At 44.3% G+C, this 19554-nt stretch overlaps 1 protein-coding gene across 2 annotated transcripts in view; it reads right to left on the bottom strand.

Moving 5' to 3' along the window:
* Positions 1-224: 224 nt before the first annotated feature.
* The window catches only part of cmpk (cytidylate kinase), a 48486-nt gene continuing 29156 nt past the window's right edge, over positions 225-19554 (bottom strand). For both annotated transcript variants that reach the window (XM_038794311.1, XM_038794312.1), the window contains 4 exons: positions 13161-13313; positions 3262-3338; positions 3025-3121; positions 225-2243 (listed from right to left, as the gene is read on the bottom strand). In XM_038794311.1, the coding sequence (XP_038650239.1) occupies positions 2202-2243; positions 3025-3121; positions 3262-3338; positions 13161-13313 (369 nt within the window). In that variant the 3' untranslated portion in view covers positions 225-2201. The remainder of the gene's footprint in view (positions 2244-3024; positions 3122-3261; positions 3339-13160; positions 13314-19554) is intronic.

Below are 19554 nucleotides of genomic sequence, written 5' to 3' on the forward strand. Positions count from 1 at the left end.
AGATTTCTAGATTGTGCCAAAATTGAGCTATTTTGGTTAGCCTAAACAATCAAACACATTGCAATAGACTATTACAGTATATACACATTACTCAAGTTTCATTTTCAATAAATCTTGGTAAATATCAGTGTAAAGGAAATGGTAGGAGCAGATTATTTATCCACAGTTTTCCAATTCATGAGTCTGGTAGGTAAAAGGAAAAGTTTTGAAAAAAATAATGCATGTTCATAAAGGAATTCAGATTTTATTACACATTCTAAAGTACAGGAGATTAAGGAGGGAACAAACAGAATTACCTAGCAAATCAAGAGTGTAAGGTACCTATCTAGTAAAGATGATACAGTACATTATGACGTCTCTCAAATAAAAAATGGAAACACATGAACAGGCAACCAAATTCTTTAGTTTTTTTTATTTGCACTGTTATTACATAAGCAATGGGCCCTAATTCAAGGTAAACTAATTAATCAAGATTATCAAAAAGGAAAAATATTCAGCCAATCTGTAAAACATAAATTATATTCGCCTTTCTCAGGGACTGGCACTTTTAAAAGACGTATTTGCTATACACTATGAAACTTCCTTCTTAGTCTATAACAATGTTTACTACATCGTCACCTGTAATGAAGCAACGCACCCACTTTTATCATGTCCGAACAACATGTCTATTAAATACAAGACTGTACAAGGTATGATTTTGATTAAGAAAAACAGCAAAGAGCTGACAAGCCATCAACAAAACAGAATCCCATGTGATCAAGAAATTAAAACGGGATACTCTAGTACGGTCTCATCTTTAATAATCAGACTTCAATTTCTCAGAATTCAATGCTCAGAATTCCAGCTCAATGAATTTAGTTGGGAGAATTAGAATTACAATCAATCATTGTAAATAATTAATCATGATATTTCCAAGCACAAGAATAAAAGTAAATAAATTGCTGGAAACACAGGGCACGCCAATCAGCATCTGTAAAGGGCAAAGATAGGTTAATATTTCAGGTCTTTCGATAGGCTTTCCTACAAATGCTAATTGACTTGCTCTGGGTTTCCAGCATTTATAAGTTATTTGTTTCACATGCACAGTACCCGACTGTGGAACATAAGAAAATATCCTCTAGTATCCTCCTGTACACAAATACTGCAACATAAATATAGTGCAAAATGATGTCTGTCTGATCCTACTGTGTACTTACACATATTTAATTGGTGCATCTGAGCATTGACTAGTGAGTACCAAAGAAATTGTTACCTCAAGTTTGCAAATTGTCCAACAACAAACTGTAAAATCTTTCTGCACTGGTTTGCCAGCCACCTACTTCAGATTCAACCATTTCCCCTAAAACACATTCATCCCACAGGACAAAGTACTGTGGTATATTTACATATTTAAATTCCAGGAATAGGGCACTGCTGGGAAGGCCAATATTTATTGTTCAACCCTAATTACTCTTGTGAAGGGGTAATGAGTCTCTTCTTGAACTGCACAGTCCAGGTAGTGAAGGCACCTGCACAGTGCTGTTCTAGGATTTTGACCCAGCAATATTTAACTATTATATGCCAATAAGATAAATTTAATTCCTTGAAATAGATTTGTTTAAAAGTACATAAATAGATAAACCCAAGGAAAACACATTTTCAGAAACTACTTTTCCCAATTTAATTTTTCCACCACACTAAACATATTAAATATTCATTAACAACTTTCTTAAATTTAGTACTTCACACTTTGCATTTCTTCAAGTTCTATAAAATTGCATTCAGATTTACAAATGTTGAATAAGTCAGATATCCCAAAAAATCAAATCAGGCTCATGTGCATGTAGGCTGATAAATAATTTCCATTTGTGCACAAACTGTTTTAAATATGATTATTTGGTACGAAACAGTTACAACTCACTGTACCTCGAGAGCGAGTTTTTTGATGCACCCTTAGGCAAATACATGTTTTACATGAATAATTCTACTCTACAAATGAACTAGATTGGACTTCTAATTACAAGCATATTTTGAAGTGGGTTTAAAAAAAGTAGTGTCTCCCCAATACTCTTGACAAAGAATGCTTTCATACAAAAATAAGAGCAAATAAAGATATAGGTACCCATTCAAGGATTTCTATTGAAAAGATAGTACAGTAAAATAAACAACGGTAGAATAGCTATTCCAGCAAGGTAGAAACACCTGATTCAAGAGCAGCCAATTCAGTTTTCAGCATTAAAGATTTTCTGGACATCAGCAAAAACCTATTAAAAAATAAAATAAATGGAAGTTAACACAGAACATTTTCAAACACTGGCCATTAAGTACACATAAATTTATTGTAATAATATGTTACACCACAGGCCTTTCTGTGAAAAGAGAAAGAGATGCGTTTAGTCAGCCTAAAAAGGAGAAAAACTGAAAATCGGGCTCAATGTAATGGAAAAAGAAGAGTCTTGGGAGTGTTTAGCGGGGTGCTTCCCGGCACTTGCAGCGCGGAGAACGACCCTGCTATTAAATGGTACATTGCTTCTTTTTCGGGCCTTGGCGAGGAACGCCCCACCAAGGCCTCACTTTTCCTGCAGTAACAAGCTCAGCTCCACACTACAGAAAGGGGTAGGGGTGCCATTTACCGATCTCTCGACCCCCCCCGCCGCTTCCTCAGGCTCCCCCCTCAACATACCAATTAGGGCTCCTCGACCGACCGACCCCCCCCCCCCCCCCCCCCCCCACCCCACAACCTCATAAGGGCAGGGCAGTCCTGGGCCCGATAGCTAACAAAGTGTCACCTGCACACAGGCACCTTGGCACCGCCATGCCTGCCTGGCAGTGCCATCTGGGCAGGTGCCCAGGTGGCATCAGGAGTGTCAGGGTACCACCCTGCCCAGAGCCTGAACATCCGCGATCGCCTGGGAGACTCCGAGTCAGGCGCGTCAAGGCCGGTAGATCGTGCTTATTTTCGCCTAAAACAATATACATTCATGTTCCAAATAAAGGAACTACTAAGCAAGACTAGAGATCTAGCTCCAGCTACACATCACATACCTCGTCAGCACTTTTGGCTCCATCAACTCGTCTTACTTTCCCTTGTTTCTCATATAGTTCTATAATGGGTTTAGTGGACTGCATATATGTCTGAATTCTGAAAAGAGGTGCAATAAAGTAAACATAAGATCAACAGCACATGAAGAGATAAAGAGTGAGCACAGGCACAAAGGGCTCAATGACCTCCATCTATGCCATGAGTTCCTAAGATTCTATGAAAGAAAACTGCATTTCTACCTTTTCTCCAGACTGCTGATGTTGTCATCTGTTCTTCCACTACCTTTTCCTCTTTCAAGACAACGCTCTATACAGATCTTTGGGAACAAAGAATCGTGAGAAATTAAGTCTAGTTTTCGTCAGGACCCAGTATTACATGACTGAAAAGGAGAAAAAGAATAGCGCGTGAGAAAATAAGAAAATGACCAAAACAGACTGGCAGACCAAACTTTCTGATTCTGTGATCACCAGCCAGTTTTCCATCTCGTCATTCTAGTGAGTAGAAGACAGTAGGCTGATGAACAGAGAAACAGAAAACACTGAAAAACAATGTCAAAAAGTCAAATCAATACTATGTGAATTTGAACATGGATCTCATGCGTTTCCACCCTGCCACGCATTAAATCATGGGATATTGGCATCTCTGGGAGGCTATCATTTGTTTCCATCCCTAATTGTCCTAGAACCCAGTGCCTTGCTAGATCATTTCAGAGGACAGTTAAGATTCCTACACTGCTGTGGATCTGGAGTCACATATAAGCCAGGCCAGATAAGGGTGACAGATTTCTTTACCTAAAAGGACATCAACAACCCACCTATTTTTTTTTCTGACAATCGATGATAATTTCATGGCACCTATAACGAAACTAGCTTTCATTTTACAATTTTTTAAAAAATTGATCAAATTTAAATTCCAGCAGCTGTAGTGGGATCTGAACTCATGTCCCCAGGCTAGTTACCCGAGCCTCTGAGTTACTAATCCAGTGACATTGGCACTGCATCCCTGTCTCCCCCTTGATTGATACTTAAATTCTTCTTTCAATTATCTTTTAAAAATTACTTTAGCAGAATATATTACAAAGCCTCCAGCAGAGGGCAGCAGAGCAGAGCTTCTGATTGGCTGTTCCGGGGAGATTTGCATACGTGCAGTGTGGTCAGCGTAAGTTGAAGGTGCACCTGCATCAGTGACCCGAGGAGTTCGACGGAAGGTGACCATCCAGCAGAGGGCAGCAGAGCAGAGCTTCTGATTGGCTGTTCCGGGGAGATTTGCATACGTGCAGTGCGGTCAGCGTAAGTTGAAGGTGCACCTGCATCAGTGACCCGAGGAGTTCGACGGAAGGTGAGCATCCAGCAGAGGGCAGCAGAGCAGAGCTTCTGATTGGCTGTTCCGGGGAGATTTGCATATGTGCAGTGCGGTCAGCGTAAGTTGAAGGTGGTTTGTGAAGGGGCTGTTCTCGAGTGACAGCTTTACCCGAAACACTCCCACCCATCCTCCTCCTCTAACCAAAAAAAAAGCTCTGTCCATTGGATTGCTAAACTAACAAGTTTTTTTTATTTTTCAGTAGTTGGGAAGTTAGTTCAGTGGGAATGGAGGCTAGGGCAGTTGAATGTTCCTCCTGCAGAATGTGGGAGGAAAGGGTCACCTCTAGTGTCCCTTCTGACTACATCTGCGGGAAGTGCACCCAACTCCAGCTCCTCGAGAGCCGCATTAGGGACCTGGAGCTGGATGAACTTCGGATCATTCGGGAGGCGGAGGAGGTTATTGAGAGGAGTTATAGGGAGGTAGTCACACCTCAGGTAAAAGAAGAAAGTAGATGGGTTACCGTCAGGGGAGGGAGAGGGAACCGGCAGGCAGTGCAGGGATCCCCTGTGGTCGTTCCCCTCTATAACAAGTATACCGTTTTGGATACTGTTGCGGGGGACGACTTACCAGGGGTAAGCAATAGGGCGCAGGTCTCTGGCACAGAGTCTGTCCCTGTTGCTCAGAAGGGAAGGGAGAAGAGGAACAGAGCACTTGTCATTGGGGACTCCATTGTTAGAGGAACAGACAGGAGGTTCTGTGGGAACGAAAGAGACTCACGGTTGGTGTGTTGCCTCCCAGGTGCCAGGGTTCGTGATGTCTCTGATCGTGTTTTTGGGATCCTTAAGGGGGAGGGGGAGCAGCCCCAAGTCGTGGTCCACATAGGTACCAACGACATAGGTAGGAAGAGAGATGGGGATTTGAGACAGAAATTCAGGGAGCTAGGGTGGAAGCTGAGAGCTAGAACAAACAGAGTTGTTATCTCTGGGTTGTTACCCGCGCCACGTGCTAGCGAAGTAAGAATAAGGAGAGAGAGGAGTTGAACACGTGGCTACAGGGATGGTGCAGGAGGGAGGGTTTTGGTTTCCTGGATAATTGGGGCTCATTCTGGGGTAGGTGGGACCTCTACAAACAGGATGGTCTTCACCTGAACCAGAGGGGTACCAATATCCTGGGGGGGAGATTTGCTAGTGCTCTTCGGGGGGGTTTAAACTAATTCAGCAGGGGGATGGGAACCTAAATTGTAGTCCCAGTGTACAGGATGTTGAGAGTAGTGAGGTCAGGGATAGGGTTAAAAGTTCGAAAGAGGGCACCGGCAAGCAGGACGCTGGTTTGAAGTGTGTCTACTTCAACGCCAGGAGCATCCGGAATAAGGTGGGTGAGCTTGCAGCATGGGTTGGTACCTGGGATCTCGATGTTGTGGCGATTTCGGAGACATGGGTAGAGCAGGGACAGGAATGGTTGTTGCAGGTTCCAGGATTTAGATGTTTCTGTAAGAACAGAGAAGATGGTAAAAGAGGGGGGGGTGTGGCATTATTAATCAAGGAAAGTATTACGGCGGTAGAAAGGACGCTTGAGGACTCGTCTACTGAGGCAGTATGGGCCGAGGTTAGGAACAGTAGAGGAGAGGTCACCCTGTTGGGAGTTGTCTATAGACCTCCAAATAGTCCCAGAGATGTAGAGGAAAGGATTGGAAAGATGATTCTTGACAGGAGCGAGAGTAACAGGGTAGTTGTTATGGGGGACTTTAACTTTCCAAATATTGACTGGAAATACTATAGTTCGAGTACTATAGATGGGTCAGTTTTTGTGCAGTGTGTGCAGGAGGGTTTTCTGACACAGTATGTAGACAGGCCAACAAGGGGCGAGGCCACATTGGATTTGGTACTGGGTAATGAACCCGGCCAGGTGTTAGACTTAGATGTAGGTGAGCACTTTGGTGATAGTGATCACAACTCGGTTATGTTTACTTTAGCAATGGGCAGGGATAGGTATATACCGCAAGGCAAGAATTATAGCTGGGGGAAAGGCAATTATGATGCTATTCGGCAAGATTTAGGAGGTATAGGATGGGGAAGGAAACTGCAGGGGATGGGTACAATCGAAATGTGGAGCTTTTTCAAGGAACAGCTACTGCGTGTCCTTGATAAGTATGTACCTGTCAGGCAGGGAGGAAGTTGTCGAGCAAGGGAGCCGTGGTTTACTAAGGAAGTTGAAGCACTTGTCAAGAGGAAGAAGAAGGCTTATGTTAGGATGAGACATGAAGGCTCAGTTAGGGCACTTGAGAGTTACAAGTTAGCCAGGAAGGACCTAAAGGGAGAGTTAAGAAGAGCGAGGAGAGGACACGAAAAGTCGTTGGCGGATAGGATCAAGGAAAACCCTAAGGCTTTCTATAGGTATATCAGGAACAAAAGAATGACTCGAGTAAGATTAGGGCCAGTCAAGGATAGTAGTGGAAAGTTGTGTGTGGAATCAGAGGAGATAGGGGAAGCATTAAATGGATATTTTTCGTCAGTGTTTACACTGGAGAAAGACAATGTTGTCGAGGAGAACACTCAGGTTCAGTCGATCAGGCTAGATGGAATTGAGGTTCAAAAGGAGGAGGTGTTAGCAATTTTAGAAAATGTCAAATAGATAAGTCCCCTGGGCCAGATGGGATTTATCCTAGGATTCTCTGGGAAGCCAGGGAGGAGATTGCAGAGCCTTTGTCCTTGATCTTTATGTCGTCTTTGTCGACAGGAATAGTGCCGGAAGACTGGAGGATAGCAAATGTTGTCCCCTTGTTCAAGAAGGGGAGTAGAGACAACCCTGGTAATTATAGACCTGTGAGCCTTACTTCGGTTGTGGGTAAAATGTTGGAAAAGGTTATAAGAGATAGGGTTTATAATCATCTTGAAAAGAACAAGTTGATTAGCGATACTCAACACGGTTTTGTGAAGGGTAGGTCATGTCTCACAAACCTTATTGAGTTTTTTGAGAAGGTGACCAAACAGGTGGATCAGGGTAAAGCTGTTGATGTGGTGTATATGGATTTCAGTAAGGCGTTTGATAAGGTTCCCCACGGTAGGCTATTGCAGAAAATAAGGAAGTATGGAATTGAAGGTGATTTAACGGTTTGGATCAGTAATTGGCTAGCTGAAAGAAGACAGAGGGTGGTGGTTGATGGCAAATGTTCATCCTGGAGTTCAGTTACTAGTGGTGTACCGCAAGGATCTGTTTTGGGGCCACTGCTGTTTGTCATTTTTATAAATGACCTGGAAGAGGGTGTAGAAGGATGGGTTAGTAAATTTGCAGATGACACGAAGGTCGGTGGAGTTGTGGATAGTGCTGAAGGATGTTATAGGATACAGAGAGACATAGATAAGCTGCAGAGCTGGGCTGAGAGGTGGCAGATGGAGTTTAATGCGGAAAAGTGTGAGGTGGTTCACTTTGGAAGGAGTAACAGGAATGCAGAGTACTGGGCTAATGGCAAGATTCTTGGTAGTGTAGATGAACAGAGAGATCTCGGCATCCAGGTACATAAATCCCTGAAAGTTGCCACCCAGGTTAATAGGGCTGTTAAGAAGGCATATGGTGTGCTAGCCTTTATAAGCAGGGGGATTGAGTTTCGGAACCACAAGGTCATGCTGCAGCTGTACATAACTCTGGTGCGGCCACACCTGGAGTACTGCGTGCAGTTCTGGTCACCACATTATAGGAAGGATGTGGGGAGCTTTGGAAAGGGTTCAGAGGAGATTTACTAGGATGTTGCCTGGTATGGAGGGAAGGTCTTACGAGGAAAGGCTCAGGGAATTGAGGTTGTTTTCGTTAGAGAGGAGAAGGCTGAGAGGTGACTTAATAGAGACATATAAGATAGTCAGAGGGTTAGATAGGGTGGACAGTGAGAGTCTTTTTCCTCGGATGGTGATGACCAACACGAGGGGACATAGCTTTAAATTGAGGGGTGAGAGATATAGGACAGATGTCAGAGGCAGTTTCTTTACTCAGAGAGTAGTAGGGGTGTGGAACGCCCTGCCTGCAATAGTAGTAGACTCGCCAACTTTAAGGGCATTAAGTGGTCACTGGATAGACATATGGATGAAAATGGAATAGTGTAGGTCAGATAGGCTTCAGATGGTTTCACAGGTCGGCGCAACATCGAGGGCCGAAGGGCCCGTACTGCGCTGTAGTGTTCTATGTTCTATGTTCTATGTTCTAACATTTAATTTCATTACGAAACTATTTCATACTAACACAACATATATATTGTCAACGAAACACTAGATGGCATAACCTTGTGCGTAGCCCTCCCAAACCACTAGTAATGTTAATTCCCAGGAGAGGCAAATAAAGTACTGGATTTCAGGAAAAAAAAAAGAGAAATTCATCCTGAATCAAGGAGGGAAATTATTCCCAACTCAACTTTTTCATCTCTTTATCCATGTTTGGACCCAGACTGCAATGAGGTCTGAAGCAGAACCCAAATTGAGCATCAGTGGGCAGGGTATTGCTAAGTGAATGCCACTTCATAACACTATTGCCAACGCCTTCCGTCACTTTCCTGATGACTGAGAGTAGGCTGATTAGGCAGTAATTAGCAGATTGGATTTGTCCTGTTTTGTGGACAGGAAATAGCTCGCACATTTCTACACTTGTTGGGTGAATGCCTGGCCATTTCTGGAACACAGGTCTTCAGTGTGTTATTCCTGGTGTCTGAATAAAGCTCATAGTCTTACAGTTGAAGTAGTGTTATGATGTGGCATTCACTTAGCAATACCCTGCTCACTGATGATCAATTTGGGTTCTGCTTCAGACCTCATTGCAGTCTGGGTCCAAACATGGATAAAGAGATGAAAAAATTGAGTTGGGAATAATTTCCCTCCTTGATTCAGGATGAATTCCCTATTTTTTTCTGAAATCCAGTACTTTATTTGCCTCTCCTGGGAATTAACATTAGTAGTGGTCTGGGAGGGCTACGCGCAAGGTTATGCCATCTAGTGTTTCGTTGACAATATATATGCTGTGTTAGTACTAAATTGTTTTGTAATGAAATTAAATGTTAGGCTTTGTAATATATTCTGCTAAAGTAATTTTTAAAAGATAATGGAGTTCTAGGACAATTAGGGGATAAGTTTGTTCTCTCTTCAGCGCTTATACTATGTTACACCTGAGCTGCCGGTCTGTGTCCTGCTCACCAGCTGCCGTTCCTGTGAAGAGTGTCTCTGACTTCCTGTCTGTCTGTATTTATACATCTTCCGTGCTCCCTCTAGCGATTGCTTGGTTGTATTGCATTTACATTGACCCTTTGTGTATTTACACAGATATGCAGATCACTACATCCCCCTTTTTACTTTTACATATTTTCTGTAGTGTTAAAGAAAATTATACAAAACATTTAGATTGTGATATGTATATCTGTACAAGTGGTGATGATATTGGTTATTATACAAAGCCAATTAATATTTATGATGCCAATCTTTATAAAAACATTTAGGAGTCCAAACTTTATGAATTTGTTCGGTTGAGTTTTTTTTGTTGTTGACGTGGTGATGTTGATATTGTAACTTCTTTGTGAATATCGTCAGTGTTCTTGTGTTTTAAGTAACCAACAAGTCATCACGAGGTGTTCGAATGGTCAAACCACTGATGTTGACTGACGTGGACTTTTTTCTGTGCTTGTATTGATTTAGTGTGTCATCTGCCTTGAAAGCTGGTGTGCTTGTTTGTTCTGGAGCAAATGTGAATTTGTGAGATTCGTTGTCATGCCATAGTATGTTTGTATTCTTGTCATTGTTTTGCAGTTGTCCTTCATGTTAGAGTTGTGCCATGTTGTACAGGTCGTTGTTTCATTGTTGTTGTTTCTGTCTTTGTTGTTTTCGTTGTTGTTTTTTTCATGCTTGTTGTTACTGTCGTCTTTGTTATACTTCTTGTAGTTGTTCTCGTTTCTGTTGTGCTTCTTGTGGTTTTTATTGTTCTTGTTGCGCTCAATGACTGCTCCGTGTGGATAATTTGAGTCATTCTAAAAATGTTATTGGTGTCAGTGTCCTCTGTGCTATGTGCTGTTTCATTGAGCGTTTCTTCTTGAAGATTGAGAATTATCTGATGTTGCATTGGTCTTGGTGACATCAGTCATTTGTGCTGAATTTGATTCCTTGGTGCTCCTCTTCTGGTTCATGTGCTTCATCTGTGATCTCTTTGTGCTCCCCTTCTGGAGTTATTTCTGGTTCATTTGAATAATCTTTGGTTTCTTGGTGCTCCTCTTCTGGAGTCAAAATCTTCACAATTTCATTTTGTTGTGGATAGTTGAGTGGATGAGATTTCAATTGACGTGGTCTCTCTGGACTCATGAGTAGCGCTACTCTGATTGTCGAGTGCTTCTGTACAGGCGACCTGAGATTTGTCAGTCTCGCTGTGATCCTGCACATCTTGTATGTCGATTGTGATCACATTGTCACTGTTTTTGCATACAGTGGGTAGACGTACATTGTCTTCTTGTTCATTATGTGAGCTGGGTAGACTTTCATAGTCTGCTTGTGGTTGCTCAGATACGGTGGGTAGACCTTCATGGTCTTGATCATGCATGGCGTTCGCTATGGAGTGTTTGATTGCTTCCATTTTGGAGTCTGTGAACGAGCTCTCTGCGGAGGCTTGCGTCGCTCTCTCTGGAGTCATGCAGTGTTCTCTCTGTGGAAAGGATCTGTGCTCTCTTAACGGAGTCGGTCAGTACCCTCTGTGTGGCGTTGTTTTCTTCTTGGCGATTTGGCAGGTTGCTGTCATCCAATGTATCGACGATCTGCCATTGCATCATGGTATTGGATTCATCTATCATAAATAGAGTCGTGTTGAGCTTTGCAACCGTGTTGCTGATGCTATGATTAGCATATCCGAATAACTCAGCCATGTCTGATTAGTATTGTTCGATAAACAAATCATCTTCTTTGGTTTTGGATTTGTCATTGCGCTCTTCACTTTGGGTGGTGCAAACTGCTTGTTCCAGGGTGCTGCCAAAGTTATTTTCAACTGCTGGTAGAAGTTCAGGCAATGTTGTGCCTTGAGGTTGGTGGTTTTGTGCCTTTAAAAGTCTTGTTTGTGATTTTCGGGCATTTCCCCTTTAAGTGGGCATGGTCTGCGTCTGATGACGGCATGACGCTCGTGACGTAAAGCGTAGGAATCGTTTGCGCATGCACAAATCGCTTTTCCTTTACTGTGTGCTCTTCCGTAAACTGCGCATGCATGGCGTGCGCATGCGCAGATCCATCTCTGATGGCGGTCTTTTCTTTCAACTGATCGATCGGTGAATGGTGTTCGATGTTCTGCTGACTGTGCATGTGCGGCTTGAGCATGCGCAGAACGATCTGCATTCAAAACGGCTGATTTCAATTGCACGTGCACAGCTGTGGTGTCCTGCACATGCGGAGACCCAGATTTGCTTCTTTTGTTCCCCGGGCAGTTTAAAATGTTCTCAGATGCCATTTTAACTGCTTTAGACCCGTGGAGAAGAACTTGATCGCGTTTTTTTCTCGGTAAGCACTTAACGTTACTTTTTTCTTGCGATCTGCACTTGTCAATTGCGATTTCCAGCGTTAAACCTTTCTGTTCTGGTAATGATTGTTGGAGTTTCGCATCACTCATTTCCTGTGCAATTTGGTCTCCAACCATTGAAAGTCTTAAAGCAGCATTGTTACTGGTGTTACAGTGATCTTCAAATTTTTTCAGTATTAATTCTAATTTGGTGTTGTCTTCACCTTTCGAGTATTTAAAGCTGTTATATATTTCTCTAGCTTCCTGTCCTGCTAGGAGCAGTGCTATTTTCATTTCTTCTGAGGCTGTTCTCATATCATTAGCTATGATATACATGTCGAGCATTTGTTTAAAACTTTTCCAGCTATAACTTAAATTACCGGTTGTGAGGGGCAGCACAGTGGGTTCGCCCTGCAGCCTCACAGCGCCGAGGTCGCAGGTTCAATCCTGGCTGTGGGTCACTGTCCGTGTGGAGTTTGCACATTCTCCCCGTGTTTGCGTGGGTTTTGCACCCCCCCCCCACAACCCAAAGATGTGCAGGGTAGGTGGAATGACCACGCTAAATTGCCCCTTAATTGGAAAAAATGAATTGGGTACTCTAAATTTTTTTTAAAAGTTACTGGTTGTGTTCAGCTGCAGTGGAATTCCAACAAATTTCATTGAATCAGCTAAATCTTCCCACGTCGAATGTCTGGTACGTGTTTTCTTGTCATTTTGATCTTTCTGTGCATGCATCTTGTGTAATCTTATAGTAAGCGTTCTGAAGTCTCCTGGTACCATGTGTTATTCCTTGTGTCTGAATAAAGTTTGTAGTCTTACAGTTGAAATAGATGCTTTATTTGTACGAGTTTGTTCTCTCTTCAACGCTTATACTATGTTACATCTGAGCTGCCTGTCTGTGTCCTGCTCAGCAGCTGTCGTTCCTGTGAAGAGTGTCTCTGACTTCCTGTCTGTCTGTATTTATACATCTCCCGTGCTCCCTCTAGTGATTGCTTAGTTGTATTGCATTTACATTAACCCCTTGTGTACATATACAGATATGCAAATCACTACATTCAGTGCCCATAGTATTTGCTGAATCTAGTGCATTGGAAAAGGGGAAATCATTCTACAGAGATCACCAGGTGTTTATCAGCAGCTTTCTTCAAGAGCACTGTTTAGTCGCTGATAGCAAAATACAGCTCACGGTATTTCAGATGATTAGTACAGAACCTCAACATCAATTTGTTTAGAAAATAGTACTGGCAACATAGCATACGCTAGCTGCAGCTTTAGCATTCATCAACTGATATCACAAGTCATTCTCAGGCTATTTATCCCCCCCTAAAAAAATAGTTACCGCATTGCTACAGTCGAAGAAAAGGACAAATTTCACATCAGCATCGTTATCCATTTTCTTGTTCCAACCATCGAGGTTGTCTGTGTTTCTTGGAAATCCATCAATAAGAAATTTGTTCTTCGTGGCATCTTGATTCATTGTCTCTTCCATTGCCTGCAACATAAATCAGAAATACAATGCCCTTGTTTAATTTCCTGAAAGTTTTAAAAATACTATAAAGAAGCTAAGGGAAGTATCAAACTTAAGGAAAAAGCATATCACTGCACAAAGGTGAGTAACAAGGTCAGATATTTAGTCAGAGTATAAAGAATGGCTGAGAATGACCAACAGGTTAATCAGGAGAAAGAAATTAGAATCTGAGAGAAAGATGGCTGTGAATGTAAAAAAGGATAGCAAGAGTGTTTTCATGTATTTAAAAAGGAAAAGAGTAAGTAAAGCAAGTGTTTATCCTCCAGAGAGTGACAATGGGGAGTTAATAGTAGATAATAAGGAAATGGCAGATGAAATCAACTAATATGTTACTTCTGTCTGTTAAGGAATGGGGTTAAGAATTAGATATCCCATTGATCCAATAATTGGCACTGATATATAAAGAGGCTGCAGTTGGCCTTGGGAGCATGTGATGTGATGATAGAGTTTGGTGCTGAGTGTGTTCAAAGAAAAATAAAGGTGTTTGGGAAAAGAAACAGAACTCTTGACTCTTTACTCAACAGCAGCCAGAGGCTAACTGTATTCATAACAGAAGCCGTGAATCAGGAGCTGGAAGGAACTTGGTGAAATTACAATCACTAGGGAAGCAGCACTGAGAAAATTGTTGGAGCTGCGGGCTGACAAGTCTCCAGAGGTGGCAAATAAAGTAGTCGATGGTTTGGTGTTAATTTTCCAAAATTCACTAGATTGGAAGGTGGCAAATGTGACCCTTCTATTCAAGGAAGGGAGGCAGAAAACAGGGAACAGTAGGCCAGTTAGTTTGACGCCTGTCATGGGGAATGCGAGAAATGATCATTAAGGTTACAGCTGGGTACTTAGAAAAAGTCGAGGTAATCAGGAAGAGTCAGCATGGTTTTGTGAAGAGAAATCATGCTTAACCAGTTTTTTTGAGTTTTTGATGGAGTGACATTTGCTGTGGATAAAGGGAAGTCTGTAGATGTACTGATATACTTGGATTTCCAGAAGGCATTTGATGAGGTGTCACATCAAAGGTTATTGCGGAAAATAAAAGCTCATGGTACAGGGAGTAACATGTTAACATGGACGGAAGATTGTTTGGATCTAGGTGTTCTCCTGCATGGGTCACAAAAAGTTAGTTTGCATGCACAGCAAGTATTTAAGAAGTTTAATGGAATATGCTCTGTTATTATGAGACGAATCAAACATAAAAGTAAGGATGTTGGGCGGGATTCTCTCAGCCCACGGCGGGCCAGACACGAATCACGGAACGCCGGCCCAACGCCAGTCCGCCGATTCTCCGGAGAGTGGAGAAATGGCGCCATTGGAACAGGCGCCGTTGGGGCACACTCTACACGCTCCCCCCCGGCGATTCTCCATTTGGGATGGGCCGAGCGGGTGCACACAAAATACAAGTCCCGCTGGCGCCGTCGACGTGTGGTCTTACCCGGCGGGACCTCGGCATGCATGCATCCAGGGGCGGCCTGGTTGATGGCGGGGCCGACCCCGTTGGGGGGGGGCTCCGCTGTGGCCTGGCCCGCAATCGGGGCCTACCAATCGGCAGGCCGGCCTCTCAGGCTGGGGCCTCTTTTGCTCCGCGCCGGCCCCTGTAGCCCTACGCCATGTTGTGTCGGGACCGGCGTGCATTGGCACCGGTGGTACTGCACATGTGCGGATTGGGGCCGGTGGCACTGCGCATGCTCGCATCGCCGCCGGTGGCACTGCACATGCGTTGATTGGGGCCGGTGGCACTGCATTGCCACCAGTAGCACTGCGCATGCGCAGACCCACGGCGCCCATTTGACGCCGGCATTGGCTGCTGGAGCAGCGTGGGTCGCTCCAGTGCTGTGCTTGCCTCCTGGGTCAGAATTGCTGGGCCTGAGGGCATGGTGACGCCGTCGTGAAACGCGACAGTGTTTATGACGCGTCAACACTTAGCTTCAGGATCCGAGAATCCCGCCAGTTATGTTTCAGTTATACAGGGAATTGGTGAGACTACACCTTGAATAATGTGTGCAATTATGTTCTCTTCATTTAAGGAAGGATGTAAATGATTGGAGCTGATTCAAAAGAGGTTCACTAGATTAATGCCTGGAGTGAGTGGATTGTGCTACGAGGAAAGGTTAGATAGATTGAGCTAGTTTACTCTTGAATTTAGAAGAGTGAGGGGATCCTGAAAGATCTTGACAATGTGAACATGGAAAAGATGTTTCCTCGGGGGGCGGGCGCATTGTTTTAAAATTAGGGGTCACCCTTTTAGGACAGAGATAGATTTTTTTTCTCTCTCAAAAGGGTTGTGTGACTTTGGATCTCTGTTTTAGAAGACAGTGAAGGCATGTCATTGAATACATTTCAGGTGGAACTTTTTTTAAAAAAAATGTTTTTTATTCAGTTTTCATGTTTTATATTGTATTTCAGGTGGAACTTGATTGATTCACTTGCTTAACAAGAATCTACGGTTATCAGGGGTAGATGGGAATATGGAATCTGAAATATAAACAGATCAGCCATGGTCTTATTGAATGGTGAAGCACCCTTGAGCAGCCAAATGGCCTACTTCTGCTCCTATTTCGTATTAAACAAATATATTAACAAGATTAGATGAGTCAGGTCAATTGGACAGTTAAACATGATTTGAGAGAAGTGTTAAAATGGAATTATTGGGAAAATTCAAACATTGAATGAATATCTCCATTCAATTAGTATCAAATCCAAATCATCTCTGCCGAGGAGTCATGGGCATAAAAGTGCTGTTTGGTTAGCAAGAGGACTCCAAAAGGACTTGCCAACCAATCTTCCTGCAAAAAGATTGTTCTGATCGTTTGAAATTTGACACGCTTACGTTTGTCCTGATGAGTGCAAGACTAAAATCTTCAGCAGCACGTCTCTCTTTTCAGCAATAAAATGTAATTCTTAAGGTAAACAAGGCCAGAACAATCTGCATTAGCATGATTCTGCTAGTATTGAACAAACCGTATTGAAGCATTCAAGGTAATTGGTTAATTGCCATGTTTGATGCCTCTGCATGCAACAGGAAAAGGGAGGTGGGGCATTGCTCCTACAAATTCCTGAAGTGGGTGTACACTTAATTTGATGAGTTATAAACAATATTCTGGCATGGAAACAAATATGAGATCAGTGCTGATTGCAAAGTGCAGTCAAGATGCCAAGTGGAAAAGCATAAGGTTGTGTAACAAATTACATCTTTAAGGTACTTTAGGTCAAAGTATGTACATATTACAATTGCTTTAATAAACTTTCTTGGGAAGAGAATAGCAATAAATAAGATAGATATTGTATGACATTGTGAAGATCAAAAACAGAAATAACGCCCCAAATTGAACAATTTAAAACACCAAATATAGTTATTGCTAAGTTATATCAGAAAGGGAGGAACAAGAGGATCATGAGTATTACTACAGACATATTTCAACAAGTTCTCCTCAAAACATCTCGTTAAAAAATGAAAATGGAGGACATTTAACAACTTTTCCCGCTAAATATTTTTGTCGGAATTAAATTGTCACGATTTTAAGTATTTGTTAATCAAGTCTCTTTAAAATATGTCATTATTTTATAAAGCAGAAATATCCTTTTCGAAAGGAGTTGTGTTTGACAGTTTAGGAATATAGTTCAAGAAAAGTGAAACTATAGGTTTCCTCCCACAGCAGTTATCATAATCACTTTGTACATTTTGTAATCACTGTATACACAAAATGCTCCATCTGTCCATTGACAGCAAGCACTGGCTAAACAAATAAGAAAAGCAAGTTAGTAATTATTTTGCAAGTGATTTTAGTATGGAAACATTCTTCCACAAAGAACATAACATTACAAATAGAATCCACTAAACGGGACTTCCGGTGGCGGCGATGTCCGAGTGTGTCGCACATTCGGCGGGCTCTCACTCCGGCGGGCATTTAGGGGCTGATTCCCCACGATAGCGGGACCACGGAGCTGAAGGAAGGCGGCAGCGAAAGTGCTGAGGAGCGGGCTGCGGCACATGGAACAGCGGGAGTCCGGGAGGCAGAAGAAGAGAGAAAAAGGGACAGAGACAAGGACCTGAAGAAACTTACCTGGAACCTAAGATGGCGGACACACGGATCCTGGACTCAGCAATCCAGCAGGCGCTGGATAACATGCTCCAGGTAATGAAGTCCAGTTTTGAAGCGCTGAAGCGGGATAGCTTGGACCCAATCCAGAAAGCGGTGGATCAGCTGAACCAGAGGCTGGATGCGCAAGATGTTAAAGTTAAGGAGCTGGGAGAGGTGGTGGAGGAGCAGGCGGATGCGGCGCTAGAAGTTGACGGGCTGAAGGAGAGGCAGAGAAGACTGCTGGACAGAGTGGAGGAGCTGGAGAATAGAGCCCGCAGGAACAACCCGAGGATGGTCGGCCTCCCGGAGGGGACTGAGGGAGCTGATGCCGCAGCGTTTGTAGCAGACCTATTGATGCAGCTGATGGGGGCCGAAGCCTTTCCGCGACCGCCGGAGCTGGAATACAGAGTGCAGGCGAGACAGGGGCAGCCGGGCGGACCCCCCCCCACCCGATGGTGATTAGGTTCCACAGGTTCGTGGACAAGGAGCGGGTGCTGCGGTGGGCAAAGAGCGCCAGGAGCAGCATGTGGAACAACAGTGTCCTCCGCATTTACCAGGACCTAAGCCAGGAGGTGGCTCGGCAGCGAGCAGCCTTTAAGAATGTCAAGGAGGTGCTGTTCAAGAAGCACGTGAAGTTTGGTCTGCTGTTCCCGGCTCATCTATGGGTCACGCACCAGGGTCAACACCACTACTTCTCCGAGCCTGAAGAAGCGATGGACTTTGCGAGGGATCAGGGGCTGGTCCAGAAAAGAGGCCCCACGGACACGAATTAGGGCCCGAGGACTACCGTAGGAAGGTACGCCGAATGGGCCTGGACTGCTGTTCAACGGTTTGCTGGGCCAAAGGGGCCAAGCGGAACATTTGGGACTCTTTCCTTTGTTCATGGACATTGGTTTGGGGTTTTTTTTTATTGTTTGTTTTTTCTCTTATGTTTTTGTTTTTTCCTCTTTTTTCTGTTTTTTCCTTTTTGGGCGGATTTGTACTTTTTGTGCAGCTCGCGGAGGACACTGGAGCCGGCACGGTAACGAAGGGGGGCCAAGGACGTGGGTTGGGGGGGTTTTTCTTGGGTTTTTTTGTTTTGTTTTGTTGATGTCCATACCTTCCTGTACCAGTGAGTTTGCTCCAGTGGGTTGGAGAGGGGGATGGGGCGCCGGGGAGTGGGGAGGAGGACGGGGAAACAATGGGAATGAGACAGGAAGGCGCCGGAGTGTTGAGTCACTGAGCTAGCAGATTGGCTAGTTAAGGGAGTCAGGTGGGGGGGGGGGGGGGGGGGGGGGGAGGAGATCACAGCCAGTGGATGGCAGGGGTGGGGGTATCGAGGGATGTTGTTGGGGGGGGGGGGGGGGGGGGGGGGGGGTGTTGTTCTGCTGACGTGGGAGGGACTTGAAATAGGCACTGGAAAGGAGGTCGAGGGTGGAGGTAGCCAACAGGCGGGCCAGGAATGGTGCGACGCACGGGCCGGGGGCCAGCCCGAGAAAGGCTATGGCTGACCAGCGTGGTGGGGGTGGGTGGGTTGTGCCCCCCGACCAGGCTGATCACCTGGAACGTCAGGGGACTGAATGGGCCGGTTAAGAGGGCGCGGGTGTTCGCGCACTTGCGGGCTCCGAGGGCGGACGTAATTATGTTGCAGGAGACACATCTGAAAGTGTCTGACCAGACCAGGCTAAGGAAGGGCTGGATTAGCCATGTCTTCCACTCGGACTTGGACTCGAAGTCCAGAGGGGTGGCAATCATGATCAACAAGCGGGTGCAATTTGAGGCGGAGGGCATAGCCGCAGACAGGGGGGCAGATACCTGATGGTGCGGGGCAGACTGGAGGGGAGAAGAGTGGTGCTGGTGAATATATATGCCCCGAACTGGGATGACGTGGACTTCATTAAAAGAGTGCTGGGGAAGATCCCGGACCTGGACTCTCGCAGGCTAATAATGGGGGGGAGAGACTTTAACATGGTCCTTGACCCGGCTTTGGATCGGTTGTGTCCCAGAACGGGTAGACTCCCAGCAATGGCAAGGGAGCTGAAAGGGTTTATGGAGCAAATGGGGGCAGTGGACCCCTGGAGAGCCAGACAGCCAACAGAAAGGGGCTACTCGTTTTACTCGCACGTTCATAAAGTATATTCTAGGATAGATTT

The sequence above is a fragment of the Scyliorhinus canicula genome, chromosome 4 (assembly GCF_902713615.1).
Source record: "Scyliorhinus canicula chromosome 4, sScyCan1.1, whole genome shotgun sequence".
Taxonomy (NCBI): domain Eukaryota; kingdom Metazoa; phylum Chordata; class Chondrichthyes; order Carcharhiniformes; family Scyliorhinidae; genus Scyliorhinus; species Scyliorhinus canicula.